Below are 16,959 nucleotides of genomic sequence, written 5' to 3' on the forward strand. Positions count from 1 at the left end.
ACATCAGCCTGTGTGTAAAACTAAGAATTTTAGTAGTGCTATCAGGATATTTATAGTTTGAATGTTTTCAACGCTTCTGCGAAATTGCACATATTCCTTTGTCTACTCTGATTTCCTATGAAGTCTGTAATTCTAATGAAAAGTACCTTGTGTAAATATGTATTCATAAATTGTTCCTGGTAGTGTTTTTATCCTGACTTTGGAACAAGAAGTTTTGCTATATATGTGGCTGGTAAGCAGAAGAGAAATACTCTGCCCTCAGTCCTTGGAAGTCTCTGTGCTGCACTTCCTGAAGGGCTGATCTGTGTTGGGTGGAGCTGTTTTAATTCCCTCATGAATGCTCGGCAATGGGAGTGGCTTCTGAAGCACTTTATATGCATTCCAGCATAGCGTCATAGCTAGAGAGGATAGCAGTTCTTTCAGCTCATGGATGCTGCAGAAGCGTGAGCACTGAGAATATCTGTGTTAAGAAACTGTTCTAGCTGAAAGTGCCAAATTGTGGTATAGTGAAGCCTCTGTGCTGTGAGCATCTTTTGAATGTGACTTGAATATCTCATGAAATGCAAATGTCTGACTTTCCTTTTAAACATGCCTGTAATTCTGACAGCACATTTTGCTGAAAGTTTAATTCTGTACATGAAGATAAATTTGTCTGTTCTTCATAACTGTTAGCCCTACCCACTACCTTGTAGCAGTGGGGTTTTTCTTTCTTCCTGCTCATTTTCCACTGTGTGAATGGCTTGTGGTTTGGTTTCTTTTTCTTGTTGAATTGTGGTGAGAGGATTCTGCCCTAGAAACAGTGATAAATACTTTCCCTTATGCATTATAGCTGATTAAAGCATTCAACCTCCTTCAAAGGAAGGGACTGAACGTGGTTTGTTTGACCCCTGGCTGTGCACCAGCTCAGGACCTCATGAATTTAAAAGGACTTCACAGAAAATCTCACAGTGCAGTTGGGCTTTACATCTCTGGCCACTCTTGATACCTCCCTCCTAGTAGCAGTCAAAGCAGGTGGTGCAGAGACAGCTTGGACTCTGTGTGAGGCCTGAGCAGAATTAAGTGCCTGAAAATGTCATTGATGGTAGCGATACCTGAAGCAACAAGACGGATTTAATCTTGACTCCATCAAAGATTTAAGTTTTTATCTCCTAGAAGGCAAGGTGGTGCCTCCTTGGCAGGCATGTTCCTGGAGCACTCTGGGATGAGGTTCACCAAGGAGCTCAATGTGTTCCTCTTCAGCTCTTAAAGGCAGAGCCTCAGCAGTCCTCACTCAGGGCTGCCTGAGGTGAGCTGGGACAGCAGGGCATAGCTCTGTTCTCATAGCAAAGATACTTCCTTGCTGAGACAGCCCAGGTGATCACAGCCCAGGTGAAGGATATGTTATGTTCTCTGCCTTTCTTCCCCTCAAAAAATTGTGGTGGAAGAAATGTTAGGCAGATGATTTCTTTTCTGCTCTGAAATCAGAAGGCAGATCCTCCCAAGTATTGTCCTTTGTATAACTGAGGCCATGCTAGCACCAAGTATGTCCAGGTAGAAGACATACATGAACGTGGGTTTCCTGCAGCCTGGCTTCTGCCTGAATCTTTAGATTAGGGCACATGAAGGAAGGAGCATGGCCAGTCTTGTGCTCTCTTCTAGTAAAATAGTGCCATTTGCTTCTGAATTCAGGGGATAAACTTCAGTCTGGCTCCCTCTGCATGTTCACTAGGGGGCTGGAGGGCAGAGACATGCTCCTGTAGAAGCTGTGCAGCACTGTAGCTGAGAGAGAAAATTTATCAGCCAGAGCATGAGGGAAACAGGCATCTAAGCCTGAGTGCTTGGGCAGCTCTTGAAGAGTTCCCTTCATGGACTTGTGTGTGTTAAGCATGGCCTCTTCTGTCCTGCTGAGTGCTCTTCACTTGTAGTGTTTAGCTGAAGTATCACAGCATCAAGAGGACTTGAATCTTGAAGGCGTCCCAGCCTGCACCCACATAATAAGACTCCAGAGGTGAAAATTGTGGCAACTCACTTTGACTTCCTAGGCAGGTACTAAACAAAAGGTGAATATCTGTGTGATCTGTGTGGGGCCACTGTCAGGAGCTCAATAGGAGAGACCCTTCTCTTGTTTCCAGGGTTGAACCTGTGTGCATTAGTCCTGCTATGAAGGTATGACTCCCCAGAACCTAATAGGTGTTTGCAAAGGCTTGGCAAATGTAAAGCTTGCTCTACCACCTTTTGCACCTGACTTTTTAAACATCTGTTATTTCTTTCCCAAAGTAACTTCCTATCTGCAGAGGGAAGCCAAATCCCTGAAGACAGAGATGGACCTGGGCAGGCAGTGAAGTGCTTGAAAGATGATTGCTGTGCTTATGTTCTTTACCAAAGCTAATCCTTATGCTCTGTCTAAATGCTACAACTCTTATGCTATGGTTAGCCAGCCTGGGAATGAAACACACTAGTGCTAGCATGCATTCAAGTTTTATGCACTCAGAAATCCAGAAAAAAGGACTTGTATCAAGGACTGTGAAGCAAGGCAAAGAAATCTCACCTCTTCTTGAACCCTCAGACACAGACAAAAATTGTAGCATTTAAATGCTGTGTTTAAACTTCAAGGAGCATCATGACTACACAATCACTGCTCATTGCTAGTGCCTGCCTTCATAGTTGGTATCATGAACTAAAGCAATCTCTAAATAAATTCAAAATACAGATGAGCTATTGGATGGCAGTGGAAGTCTGGATTAACAAATCTCTGAAAAATAATGTAAGTTTTACCTTTTAAGGAACAACAAAAGTTACTCAGTTAAGGTATTTTATGCTTTCTTCTACAAGTAAATTCCTAGGCTGTTGATTGCCTGAATTGCAGTGCTATTTCCCTTCCTTCCTACCACCCAACGCCCTCATTAGAAAATTGTTTATAGTCCCCTGTAAAATTAAAGGAAACTCAGAAATTACATTTACAGTCTTGTAGCAGTTACAGTTCTCATCTACGTTATATAAAACAGTATATGGCTTATGTCAGTTTCCTGGGAAATAATGTTAGATTTCATTTAGAGATCTAATGGAGTTTAGGTTTACATTTTCTCAGAGGATATGTGTTAATAGTTTGCATATGGAAGTATTTTTTTTTAATACCGCAGCAGTAGTAATTTGGATTTGTATTTGGAAATAGCTTTTCCTTCAGCATACCATGCACCAGGAATCAGGTGGAACCCAAGTCTGCATACATTTGTGACCAAAAACAAGTTGTTCAGCAAAACAAACTATAATAAGAGTTCAAAAGGGAAGTCTGCTTGTGCTATTTACTTGAACTCAGCTTTAAAAGACTTATACTGGCATGGACCTTTGTTTAAATAAACTTTCACTTTTGGTATTTATTTGTTTGAGTAATTATACTTAAATCTCTTTTGCTTAAAGCATGTTCATCTGTGTAAAAAGACAAAGTTCATTTAATGCTTTGTATTCATTCCAAAGAAGTATAAATTATGTCTTAAAATTACTTTGGCATGTTCATTACCGGCTTTAACTCTGATCTCCAGCTGCAAATGAAAATACCTACCCCCAGTAAAGACTAACACCCAAGTCTGAACAATATTTTTTATTAAAGCAGAAAGTACCTCAGCCAAATGCAACATGAAGTTCACACTGTATTCAAGACCTTTACACTGTAAAGCCTAAAAGAACTGCTAGAACTGTACTCCATCCTGCATTTAAAAATCTGTTTACAGAAAGAACCAAACTCAGTTATGCTGAAAAAGCCTTTTTCTTTTTGCGAGGTGGCTTCTTTATCTTATTGGGATTTGGGACAAGTTTCTTGATTTTCAAAGGCTGCAAAATTACATGTGAAAGATCAGGCTGACTGCTTTCCGTATGCTTCCGCTTCTGACTTGTGAGCTTATCCCCCAGCGCCTCTGCAAGCTCTTCGGGTTCCAGGCTTCCTGAGGAATCTGTGTCTGCATAAGCCATGGATTCTTCAGTTCTGTACTGAAACCACGGCACTTCCAAGGCCGGTATCTTTGGGACTATGGCTGCTATAGCCTCGGTGAATGTGTCTGAGCGCTTTCGGAAGCCGAGCGCCAGGACGGAGGTCAGGCCGAGGAGGGGCGCCAGGGTCTCGCTGAGGCGCGGCACCTGCCCCGCCGGCGTGGCGCGGCTGGCGCTCAGCTCCACCAGGTGCGACGTGAGCATCGCGGGCTTGGCAGACTTGCACACCAGCAAGAGGAGAAGCTCATTTTTTTCCAGTGCTTTTGTAACTTCATTAATTCCAATAGCAAGCTGTCTTCTGATACTTATGTCAGTCCATCCTGGTTTTTGTTGGTGGCTTTCTGCTTCCTCTTTAGGGAAATCATTGGTGCCGGCATCACACTTTCTTTCTGTTTGTTTTTTTGTGAGGGAACGTTTTTTCTTTCTTGGACTCTCAATCTTTTTAAGTCCAATATGTTTAATCCTTTCTTCTAAGGTCTCCAGTATAAAATGCATATCTTCTCCATCGATGGTTTTCCATTGGAAAACAAAGGGGTTATCTAGACATGTTTTTACAGTGGTTTTCTTTGCTTTCCGAAGTGTTGCCGTGCCTGGCTGAATTACAGACATCCTGAGGTGGTTGATTCTGTGTTTTGTCACCCTAGGACGAAAGAGCAAGACATTACTTCAAATACTGTACTGTCTGCTGTGGACATTGTTACCAGAAACTTCTTCTGGGAATGCAGAAGAGAAACATTGCATGTCAGTGATACTGGCATCTATCAACCTCACGGCACCAATCCTTCACACATCTTCCACAAGGCAGGTGTGGAGTTGGGTTTTTTTAATAAATAAAAAAAGCTGGACCAGACAGTATGGCAACAGCAGTGACAACAGACCCTTCTAAAGCTGAACAAAAGCAGCTGGAGGTATTACAGATGTAAAAAAAACCACAAGCCCAACGAAGCAACAAACTATCCCCAGAATCACAGGTTGAAGGACCACTCCATTTTTAATGTTGCACAGCTGCATTGCCCCCCCATGACATGGGAGGGGGAAAAGGCAAAAAATCACAACATAAAACAAGTTCCTGAATTATTTAGGAATTTTATAAATCTGATTTTTTAATCTTCAGTCCGTGCCTTTGTGTTTCCCTGTATTTGGGAGGTATGATAAAAACTTGCAGACTTTTTAACAATTTATGCTTTCAGGGAAGGAAGGCAATCCCCTACATGCCTCCAAAAGTTCAAGTGTCTTTTATGTCACCTGGACAATGCCTTCACGGGTGAGAAAAACTGAACAGGAGGGCAGAAAGTGTAATTGTTCTTGCTCTGATTGATCTACTCTGGAGTAGCAGTGAAGGCATGAGGTCAAGGCTGATGGCAGTCCCTGCTAAATTGCAAAGCCCCCAATTCCAAAATACAAAAAAACCACTGGAGCACTCCTGAGTACTCTCAGAATAATCGATGAAATGCCCTGGGCCACCTCAGTGATGGTCCATCCAATCCAGTTATCTGCTCCCAACAGTGGAAACTGGAGAAACCAGCTGGGGAGGACAGGGCTGGCATTCCCCTCAGCTCCCAAGCACGCAGAATGGTTGCATTTGGGATGTAAGGATAAAGATGTGCCGACTTAACCTATTAGTCCTTCACGGAGCTATCAATTCATGCAGTTACCTAATCCCTTTTGCTTGCCATCACAGTAGCAACAACCAAAAAGTGAACACAACTAAAAAATGGACATGACCACAAGAATTCTTACGTGTGACTGAATGGAAGCTTGTGATTGTTAAAAAAAAAAAAAAAGAGCTCTGGGTTATCACTTTTTAAAGCTTTTAATTAGGGATGCTCTGATGACCTTTGACAGGCAAAATCAGCAACAAACACAATAAGAAAAAAACCATGTTCATAGTTCAAAGATGACATTTTTCTTTTCAAAATGGGCATTCCTGAAGAAGACAAGCGTGCAGGAGTAAGGAAACAGAGCAACAAGTGAACAAACGAGCACGGCTCCTCCACCTCGCACCGCGGTCGCGACCCCCTCGCTTCCGGCGGAAGGGAGATCCCAGAGACGCCGCCCGCTCCGCCAGGAACCTCCGCCAGGAATCTCCGCAGCGCTTCCGCCGCAGGGCGCTCCGGGGCTCCTCCAGCTCCCGGCAACAGCGAAACGCGGGCTAAGCACGGCCCCGCACAACGCCGGCTCCCTGTGCGGCGAGGGCTCCGCCGAGACCGCAGCACCCTCTCCCCAGACCGCAGCACCCTCTCCCCGGGCCGCCGCCTCTCAGCCGCCAAGCACTGCGGGCCGGCCCGGGCCCGGGGAGCGGAGCGGCCTCCGGCTGCCCGACCGCGAGGCTCAGACCGCAGCTGCTCCGCGCCTGCTAGAGCAAAGCCGCCCTTACCTCGGCCTTCCCGCGCTACAGGAACACGCCGCGGGACGCGGCCTAGTCCCGCTCCGCCTCCGGTCCCGCTCCGCCCCCGGCCGCGGCGTGGGAGTCTCTCCGCGGCGGGGCGGTGTCCGGAGCGGGCCGAGCAGGAGGAGCTGGGGCGGTGCTGTGGCGGCTCCCGCTGTGGCGGCTCTCGGCAGGCGGGCGGTGCCCGCGCTGCGCTCAAGGCCGCATGCCCAAGCGCATGCAGTGTTAGTGCACGGCAGCCATAAAGCGCTGGTGCCCAGGGCCTGCTCTTGCCGGGTCTCACCGTAGGCTCACTACTGGCGCTCCCAGGGCTCGAGCGCTCCCGAAAACCGGCGCATAGGCGATGGCAGACCTGCTCAGTCCCATGTCAGCTAGCGCACTCAGGGCCGGGTCACCAGGTGCTTCATAGGAGCTGCACAGCCCCAGGACAGTCCCTCGCTGCGGTGCAGTGCGCGCCGTGCCGTGCACGGACAGTGTGTGCTGTGACCAAGGTGACAGGCGAGGACTGGTTCCATTCAGCGTTACCCGCAATCTGCCCTCAGCCTTTAACAGATCTTCACAAGTGCGTTCATTTTCCACATTCACCGTAGTGCACAGCATAGTTAAGCACAGCTCTTTGGCACTGAAAGAGCAGAGCTTCTTTGCTAGGGCACTGGTACTACAGAAATGTTTCAAGTTTTTATTTTAATCTCCTATTTACTTACATTTACTTGGGTTGTTTCCTTGTTGATTCCTGATTTAATTTAACCTGGACTTGTTTCCCCTCAAATTACTTTTTGGCATAGTTTTATGGAAGTTAGTGGGTTAAAAAATGCAGAAGTACCTACCATAGATCAAACTATGCTTAGGAAATTATGTACATGTGAAAAACGCCAATCACTTGGTTTTTTTAAATTTTAAAAGTTCAATAGTAATAAAATGGTTATAAAATAGTAACACAATTAGAGTAAAAATAATTTGGACAGTGTGAATTAGGACAATATGAGACAATAGAACCAAAAAGTTACAGACATCTTTCTGGGCAGCACGAGCCTGAAAAAGGACACACGTTAACAAAAGATTAACTCCTAAAAGCAATAGTTTGTTGCATATTCATACACTTCATACATGATGCATAAATTCCATTCAAACACAGGACTCTGTCTGGTCATCGTCAGCTTCTTCCTCTGAATCCTGACAGCGCCTTCGAGGCGGGAAGAAGTTCTTTTCTTCTGATAAGAAGGCAATAAATCAGCTTTCTCTGAAAGATTTAGGTGTCCTGTGGCTGCTATCTCACTGCAAGTGTTTTCTTTAAAAAAAAGTATTCTACATAGCATCGTTTCTATTTTAACATTTTTTATAACCTAAAACTATATTTAACGCATTAAGAGAATTAGTACAGCATTGCATTCTAACACAACACATATAATATTCACTTTAACATTTGCCAAAAGCCAATCATAGAATACGCATTTTTCACATACATAAGTATATAGAGGCATGAATGTAAATAATTCATTGATACAAGAGAGATGGATTTTTTTTTCTTCAGTGGTTACACTTGTAGGGTAGTTTATCAATTGATTTAATATTTTTATTCTGTACTTAGTAGACCAAATTGAAAATCAGCATTTACAGTGTATTTTGTGTGTGTAGCCACTTGTGTGAGGCATCCTTGAGATGACCCTCGTGTTTTTCAGAGCTGCAGCTGAAGGTTGCGAAGTCCCAGGTTGGCTGGACATGGACATGGTCAGGGAATGCGGCAGAAGGGACGTGTCCAATAACTGGACTGGTTGCACTTCAAATCACTTAAGAAATTCCTTTGTCAAACAAACGGCTTGGGAATCTTTCTGCCCTCAGCCCGGCAGCCTAATCCGCAGTGGTGCGGCTGGAGCTGAGGCTTTCAGCGGAGCCCGCGGGGGCTCAGCGCTCCGTGCCCCCCGCCCCCCGAGCCGAGGGCGCGGCGGCAGCAGCGAGTGCCCGAGCGCTGCGGGGCTGAGCTCACGGGCACGGGCCCAGCGCCGCCGCAGCCCGCTGGCAGACGCGCCGCGTCCCCGCCAGAGGAAGGAGCGAGGCCGTTCCCTGCGCATCCCCGCAGCATCATGACTCTCCAGGTACGCGATTCTGCATCTGGGGAGACAGGCGAGGAGAGGGATGCGCTGTGCGTCTGTGTGATGCCGTGCTGCGGACTGTGGTGCTTCTTCCGCGTAAAGATTTTTACTGCAGAATCAAGGTTACCTTGTGGCAAGGGAAAACTGCCTGAACCCTTGGAGGTTAAATAGTGCATTACTTTTCACAAGTGGAGGACGAGAAGCAAGCTGGTTAATATGAACTGTTTCATGGGTCATGTAATATTTTGGATTTTTTTTCATGTGTTCAGAGTATGCATGAATTATGTTTCTCCAGGCGGGCATCTGAGTTTGCTAGGACTGAGTTAGACATGGAAAGGCAGGTACATACTTATACTCTAGCTAGTTGCTTGGAGCTGTTAAAGGAGGAGGGAAACTTCTAACGCTGAGACAGTGCTATATGTGCATTTGGGAAGTGTAAATAATTTTTAAATAAGTTGCGCAGCTTTTTTAGGGTGTATGCATCTTTGGACTGCTACAATTTGATAGCTTTGTGTTTTGGTAGGAGAGCTTCTACTTACCTTCTAGCTAGACAGAGTGCTTCTTTTTATGTACTCTCTGATTGTAGCTTTAAATAGCTGTTGAGGAAATCATCTTCATTGCTGGCTTTTAGCCTCCTACCTTTGTAGGAAACTATGAATACTTCCCTTGTCCTGGCCATGTCCTGGTAGATTAAGCTGATTTTCTTCTTTAGGCTTTCCTATTATCCCTTTCACTTTCAAGATTTGCAAGCTCTTCTATCCCTGTCTCATTATGTCTGCCTCAGCTTAGTTGGTGTTCATTTTGCAAAGAGCGAGCAGCACAATGCTGTGACCTAGATGCAGGGAGTGCATTGCCAGCAGCTTAGCAATTTTCTTCTGAGCTGCAATTATGCTGAATAGCACAGAGGTTTCATTGTGCTGTGTTACAGCTAAGAAGAAATCTCTTTCTTACGTGGGTCAAAATTGCCAAATCCCAACATAACACTACCTTTGCATCATTAATAATTGCTGAAATTACAGCTTGTTTTATTCTGCCTTAAACTCAGTCTAGCAAGTGAATTTGTTAGCCTGATGATTTTAGCAATGAGCCATAAATTATGATAAGAAAGAGCTGAAGGCAGTATGATATGCTGTTCCATAACTGCATAGAGTTACACTTAAACATAAAAATTAGTGGTTGAAATTTTAAGATGCCATACGCATTCTGCATTAGACATTATAGAGCTTGTCTGTCCACACTGGTTTGCTTGACAGTTACCAACCATATCCATAAATTTACTGAATCTAGCTGTATGGGAATGAGGACAAATGAATAAAATAATGTTCTCTTTAGTGAGGCTGTAAAATACTTTTAAGTTTTGTAAACTGGTAAAATATTCTGCAGTAAATGAAGAATTCATTCAAGCTTTTTTCTTCACAAAAAGACAGTGTCTGATAATGGTCTGATAATTTGTGCTTTTATCTTTAAGGCACATGTGTATGTTTATGACTGTATATATTTTTATTCTTTTTATTTGGGGAGTTAAAGGGAATATTATCGGCACATGATTAACAGAAAATTATATTTTTACAGGCTGCTCATAAGCATGTTGTGTAAGCAGGCAAATCCTAAGCAACAGTCTGTGCAGAATGATTGGCTAGAGGAGGATAAAGAACAAAAGGTTTAGTATTTAGATTTCATTTCTGCACCTTTCTTACAAATCTTTAAACTATCTTGTGACACTTGCCTATAGATGCAAATAGAATAAAATTATAGGAAAATAAGGTTATTAACTTAATGGTTTCCTTAACTTTTTATCTTTTGTCTTGTACAATTGAACAGGACTTCTGGTTCATTCTTACTGTGAACTTGTCATGGTTTAACACTACCCAGCAAATAAGCACCATGCAGTCACTTGCTCACCTGCTTCACCTACGGTGGGATGGGGAGGAGAATTGGCACTGAGGAGAAGGGAGAGGAAGCAACAACTCATGGGCTGAGATAAGAATAGTTTAATGATTTTTTTAAAAAGTAAAACATAATACTGTGATAGTAGTAATGAGAGAGAGAGAAAAAGAGAGAGAGTGCATGTGCAGATAAACCCAGAAGAAGCACGTGATGCACAATACAATTGCTTACTACCCACTGACCAAGGGGCAGGGCAGCAGTCAGTCTCTTTTGACCAACTCCTCCCAGTTTCTACTCTGGGTATGGATGTTCTGTGATGTGGAATATCCCTGTGGCCAGTTTGGTGAGCTGTCCCAGAGGTGTTCCCCCCTTCCCCAGATTCTTGTGCAGCTCCTCACGTTCAGAGCATGAGATACTGAAAAGTCCTTGGCTCAGTGCAAGCACTACTCAGCAACAACCAAAACATCAGTGTGTTACCAACAATATTCTCATCCTGCATCCAAAACACTGCACTGTACCAGGTACTAGGGAGAAAATTAACTGTACCCCAGACAAAACCAGGACAGAAGTTTAGATCAGAAAACAATTCCAGACTTGTGAAAGATTTCCACAGATTTGAATGGTCCTTGTACATCAGTGCTGGCAGAAGCTCACCTGCAGTAGTAACTTATTTAATTTAATGTTAACAATGTGGCAACCTAGTTATGGTTTACTATTGATACAAATTTTAAATCTTACAATTAACAGAGTCCTACTATTGTTTGCACCTGTGTGGATAATATTAAGAGATGTCTGTAATGGAGGAGTCAGTCATAGTTATAGTCAAGAATGTCACATTTCTAATGTTTGGCTTAATAATGAAATGTTTATTTTAATAAAATTGTAGCTATAAAAAATGCCTTGAGCAGTAGGTCATCACATTTATTTTTGTAAGTGAATGTCCATCCCTTTTATACATCTGTACCAATAGTATGACTTTAAATGCTTTGCTTTCACGACCATCAAATGTACAGTTCAGTTTCTTTGAACCACTATTTTTAATTCTTTGGTAAGGTAGTTTGCATTGCTAATTTTGTTTCTCCTAGTTAAATGCTTCTCCATTAGAAATGCTGTACATCTACTAAGAACACTTGTTAATGCATAGGAGTTTCTGTGTCATTACACTTGCCTTGCCACCTCAGTACAGAACGCCCTCATATGCCAGTGCTGCATGCCTGGAGCTGGCACAGCAGTGTGGCACGGCCAGAGTGACTCAGGGGCAGGCTGGGAGGCCAATTCAGAGCATGTGAGCTCCTCTGCAACCCCCATGTCCCTGCCTCTTCCTCGAGGTGAGCACAAAGTGGAACAGGCCTGTTTTCATGGAAGGATAAGGCACCTGACTGTCAAAAAAAGCCCCATGATCACTTTCACAGGGACTGTGAGCTCAGACTCCTGCTTGTGGCAGTGTGTCTGTCCCCCCTGCTCCCACTGAAGGCACTCATGCTGTGCCTAAGACACAGGGCAAGGTGCTTCTGTCCCAAACCCCAAATTCTCTGCCTGTGCGGGTGGGACTTCCTGGCCCCAAACACATGGGTTCACCATTCTGGGTTTGCTGCTGAAAGGAAGAATTGTGTTATTTACTTACTTACTGTGGGCCTCAACAATTTTTGGTGAAAAATTAAAAATGAGCTTAACATCTGAACTTGTTGAAGCATTTCAGGTGGTTGTAGCAAATCCAGGTACAGTTGCTGTGCAGGAGGAGACCAAGAGACAATACAGCATAAGAAGAAAAATTTAAATGTCAAAACTTTCATGAAAGCAAATATTAATATTACAAAAAAAAACCTGACAAGGGATACTGTAAGGCCATTTCAACATTATTGATTCAGCTTTTATATGTAGTCTAGAGCACACAATTTTGGTTTATCTAAATTACAAATAATATATATACATAACATATGAACGTATTCTAAGCCTTTTGATTTTTGATTCTAGAAAAATCCTGTAATTTTTTTGCAGCACTCCCAAATGCTTGGTTGGTAAAAAAAAAATAAATCTACAGTGTTCTTAAAAGAAAGCAGACACCAAAAGGTGGACTTAAAGCTTCATGTTTTTCTGTGGTTCTAGTTGCATTTTAGTAACATTGAGAATTATTTTTATTAAAACAGGAGCAAACTACATAAGTAATTACATGTTTCAGTATATAAAGTTCTAGATTTAAAAATATAATTTGGAATTAATTTAATCTAGAATTTAGTGCAGAAACTGCCAAATCATATACTTTATTGAATGACCAAGTGTCAGATCTTTAAGAAGACAAGTGGCAATTGGAATCTGCCTAATTCTCAGAAGAATTGCTATATTCAAAATAGAACAGCAGCATTTCTCAAACTTAAAACAATTTTAGCACACCAGTTCTTCTCTGTACTCCTCCCTCTCCACTACTGGGCATTTGGTTCAGGGAGGCCTTGGTGGGAATCTCCTAGACACTTCTGCTTGTCATTTATGCAAGCATTAAGGTTCTCATTGAGTTGAAAGATTATTTGTTAAAAAGCATCTGCATTGCTGCAGGGTTTTGGTCTTTTCCTTTCATTTCACTTCAAGGGTGCCAGGAACTGAGAGACCTTCAGATGTGTATTGCCATCATGAATCCTTTCCATCTAATGTTCTGTGAAATTACAGCTGCAGTTTAAAGAATATTCAAGATTTAATTGCTGTTTTGCAGGGCGCTAGAATGCCTTTTAAATCACACAGCATGATTTTTTTTTTAAACATTCTTTTAAATGCACCTCTCTGCCTGCTGTTCCTTGTTGCAACACTGCTGTTACAGATGTACATCCTCCTGTGGCAAGCACTTTTGTTCTTAGAAGGCTTGTGCCTTCCCTTTGTGGGTTTCATACAGCAATTCAAAATTTCCAAAAAATCAGAAATTCCTCAGAAGTTTGTATCTGGCAAATCTCATTAGCCAAACTAAATTTCCAGACCAAAATAAAAAGTGAATTCCATCTTGGGAGGCAGAGGTGACTCACTTGGTGGTAGAGTGGCCAAGTTTCAGTGCCGGAAGCTGCAGGGCACCCAGCTACCTGTCCTTACCCTGTTTTGCCCGCTGCTCCTGCCTCCTGCAGCCACCAGCTGGCGTGTCCTTACAGCAGTGAATATGTCATGATTCCAGGGAAGGGCCTTTCTGTGGGGAAAGATGCTTGAACATCACTCTCTAATTAAATTACTACTCATTTTTCCTTCTTACATTTTAAAAAGGAAATAACCTTTCTCTTGTGCTTTCTCTTGTACTTTCTCTCTGTTCAAATACAGAATGCTGTAGTGAACCTAGCTCTCATTCCTATTTGCTTATTTCCATCACCTGACCCACCCAGCACAGTCACTTGCCAAGGAGAAAGGCATCAATTAAGGAGATAAACATGCATTAGGTTTTCTTTAAAAAAAAAATCAAATCTTTTCTCTAACTAAAGGAAAAGGTGGTATAAGGAAGCACACTGCAGACTTCTGAGGTAATGCCAGGATCTCAGTGGTGTAAACAGAGCCACATACTCATGCTCAAATCATTGCTGACTTTTACACAAACTTTTAAGCTGAAGTAGTGTGTTGATGCTGGCTAAATGCCAGTACCCACCAAAGTCACTCACTCACCCTCCTGCAGCTGGATAGGGGAGAGAAAATTTAACAAATGGTTCATGGGTTGAGATAAGGACCAGGAGAGAGATTGGTCATCAAATACCATTGAGGGCAAAACAGGCTCTACTTGGAGACATAAAGTGAATTTATTTCTAACAAAATCAGAGCAGGATAATGAGAAATAAAATAAGCCCTCATAAACACCTTCCTCTCTTCTCAGCTCTACCCCCTACTCCAGCAGTGCAAGGGGACAAGGAATAGGGGTTGTAGTCAGTTCATGACCCATGGCTTCTGCTGCTGCTCAAGGAGAGGAGTCGTTCCCCTGCTGCACCGTGGGGTGGCACAGGAGACAGTTCTCTGTGAACCTCTCCAACGTGAGCTCATCTCATGAGCAGCAGCTCCCTGTGACTGCTGCAGTGTGAGTCCATCCCACGGGAACAGCTCCCTGTGACTGCTGCAGTGTGAGTCCATCCCATGGGAACAGCTCCCTGTGACTGCTGCAGTGTGAGTCCATCCCACGGGAACAGCTCCCTGTGACTGCTGCAGTGTGAGTCCATCCCATGGGAACAGCTCCCTGTGACTGCTGCAGTGTGAGTCCATCCCATGGGGAACAGCCCCCTGTGACTGCTGCAGTGTGGGTCCATCCCATGGGAACAGCCCCCTGTGACTGCTGCAGTGTGAGTCCATCCCATGGGAACAGCCCCCTGTGACTGCTGCAGTGTGAGTCCATCCCATGGGAACAGCCCTCCCAGGCTGCTGCAGTGTGAGTCCATCCCATGGGGGACAGCCCCCTGTGACTGCTGCAGTGTGGGTCCATCCCATGGGGGACAGCCCCCTGTGACTGCTGCAGTGTGAGTCCCTCCCATGGGAACAGCCCTCCCAGGCTGCTGCAGTGTGAGTCCATCCCATGGGAACAGCCCTCCCAGGCTGCTGCACTGTGGGTCACTCCTCCACGGGGTGCAGCCCTTCAAGGACAGGCTGCTCCAGCCTGGGAGCAGGGCCCCTCTCCAGGGTCTCCACAGGGTCACAGCCTCCTCCCAGGCATCCCCGTGCCCCTCCTGGGGCTCCTGCAGGGGCTGTGGTGGATCCCTGCATCCCACGGCCTCCATGGGCTGCAGGGGCACGGCTGCTGCCCCCGGCCTGCCCCACGGCCTGAGGGGAATCTCGGCCCCGGCGCCTGGAGCAGCTCCTGCCCCTCCTGCGCTGCCCTCGGGCTCTGCAGGGCCGCTCCTCTCACGTTCTCGCTCTGCTCTTCTCTGGCCGTAGTCACAACTGGGCACCCACTGCTTGTTTATTTTCCTCCTTAAATCTGTTACCACAGAGGTGTTACCGCCATTTCCAATCGGCCTGGCCTTGCCCAGCAGCACATCCATCTTTGGAGCCACCAGGGATTGGCTCTGCTGGACATGTTGGAAGCTTCTGGCAGCTTCTCATGAAAGTCACCCTTGTAGCCCCCCACCAGCCCCAACTACAAAAACCAGGCCATGCAAAACCAATACCCTGGTTTTGTATATTTTAAGTATTTGTGCAGGATATACTGTGCTTCTGTAAATGCAGATCCAACTCAAAAGCTAAAATAATTGTTGAAACCAGCATATAGCATGTTAAAGTGCTTGTATCAGTCATCATTAGAGTAGTCTGGTAACCTGATGGGTCTGTAGTCACTATACAAAATCTGTCTCTCTCTGAAATGTTCTGGGCATGAAACAGAACTCCAAAACTTAGCCTGAGTCCTGCTTTATAGCAAGAATGGCTACAACCTCAGGTTGATGTGAGTGTGTGATTCAGTGATGAAAGTAGTAAATTTACACTTTACTCTGGTGCTCTGCTGTGTTTCAGAGATGACTGTGGAAGGTGGTCCTGGCTCATCTCCATGAGGTACCTCTGTGCCAGCTGTTGATCACCTACTTCCCTGTCAGCAGAGCAGAGGAAATGGAGGGTGAATTGGGCAGTGCCACTCAGAGGGGATTTGAGCTCCACCAATTGAGCCAGCACAGTGTAGGCAGAGTCAAAACAACTCAGAGATTACTGTGGGATGTAAAGTTCAGTGAATGGCTTCATACCTGCAGTGTGACTGTAAAAGACATATACATCACATAAATTGTGGAGGCTGCCCCTATCAATCATACAACCCTATATCCCTTTCTAGAAATGTACACATTTATGAAGCTTCTTTCATAAGAACCATTCTTGTCTGATGACTAAACTCAAGTGAGTAATTGAGAATGTCTAATGATATTACTGTGTGTCTTATAACTAATGTTTTTAAAACACCCCTTGAGAGGAGAACCCTTTCTGTTCTTTCATCAGGCTGACTTTGATGGTGCTGCAGAAGATGTAAAAAAATTAAAAACAAGACCAACTGATGAAGAACTGAAGGAACTATATGGATTCTACAAACAGGCTACTGTTGGAGATATTAATATTGGTATTACTATATATACTTCCCATTTAATCACATGTCTTGATAAAATCAGTCTAATGTGATGTAAATCTGCATGATAACCAAAGCTATGCATTTATTTTGACAGAATGTCCAGGAATGCTAGATTTGAAAGGCAAAGCCAAATGGGAGGCATGGAACCTGAAAAAAGGTGTTACACCAATTAAATTTTCATCCTGTAGTCAAGTTTATAGGATGACAAACGAGAAAGATAATTACTCCTACTTTCCTTTGCAGGTTTATCAAAGGAGGATGCCATGAATGCCTATATCTCTAAAGCAAGAGCAATGGTAGAAAAATATGGGATCTAGAATATTCAAAATAATTCCCACTAATAGTTAACTCTTCAGTAGCTAATGAACTAACTCTGTTGAGAAAAATGCAATACTAACTCCTCAGTGAGGTCTGACACTAATATCTTCTAAGCATAAGCTGTTTGACTGTAAAGGGTATTTACATATATAATCTATTTCTAGCTTGTATATGAATCTAAATAAATTTGAACAGAATAAATGAAGCTTTCTGTGAGAATTATGGATTTTGTGGGTATTAAATTATATTTAGCATTTTGATAG

The 16,959-nt window shown here is 43.9% G+C and overlaps 2 protein-coding genes across 2 annotated transcripts; one reads left to right on the forward strand and one right to left on the reverse strand.

Moving 5' to 3' along the window:
- Positions 1-311: 311 nt before the first annotated feature.
- Positions 312-6,559, reverse strand: RPP38 (ribonuclease P/MRP subunit p38). Its single transcript, XM_054273731.1, is given in 4 exon segments — positions 312-4,603; positions 6,341-6,398; positions 6,401-6,482; positions 6,485-6,559. Coding segments are annotated over 4 exon segments (1,095 nt in total). The 3' UTR covers positions 312-3,723.
- A 1,720-nt stretch (positions 6,560-8,279) lies between these two features.
- On the forward strand, positions 8,280-16,901 carry ACBD7 (acyl-CoA binding domain containing 7). Its single transcript, XM_054273736.1, has 4 exons — positions 8,280-8,445; positions 16,252-16,369; positions 16,473-16,535; positions 16,622-16,901. Exons 1-4 carry the CDS (start codon positions 8,434-8,436, stop codon positions 16,693-16,695), a joined length of 267 nt encoding a protein of 88 aa, XP_054129711.1. The 5' UTR covers positions 8,280-8,433; the 3' UTR covers positions 16,696-16,901.
- The last annotated feature ends 58 nt before the right edge of the window (positions 16,902-16,959 follow it).

Source organism: Melozone crissalis, unplaced genomic scaffold (genome assembly GCF_028551555.1).
Source record: "Melozone crissalis strain CALT ecotype California unplaced genomic scaffold, PUWL_Pcris_2 ptg000016l_1, whole genome shotgun sequence".
In the NCBI taxonomy this organism is placed as follows: domain Eukaryota; kingdom Metazoa; phylum Chordata; class Aves; order Passeriformes; family Passerellidae; genus Melozone; species Melozone crissalis.

What these genes read in the sequence shown, in the direction of transcription:
- ACBD7 (XM_054273736.1), top strand. An exon ending in TGTTGGAGATATTAATATTG is followed by an intron (nt 16,370 to 16,472) that starts GTATTACTATAT and finishes TTATTTTGACAG; the next exon opens with AATGTCCAGGAATGCTAGAT. An exon ending in GGCATGGAACCTGAAAAAAG is followed by an intron (nt 16,536 to 16,621) that starts GTGTTACACCAA and finishes TTTCCTTTGCAG; the next exon opens with GTTTATCAAAGGAGGATGCC.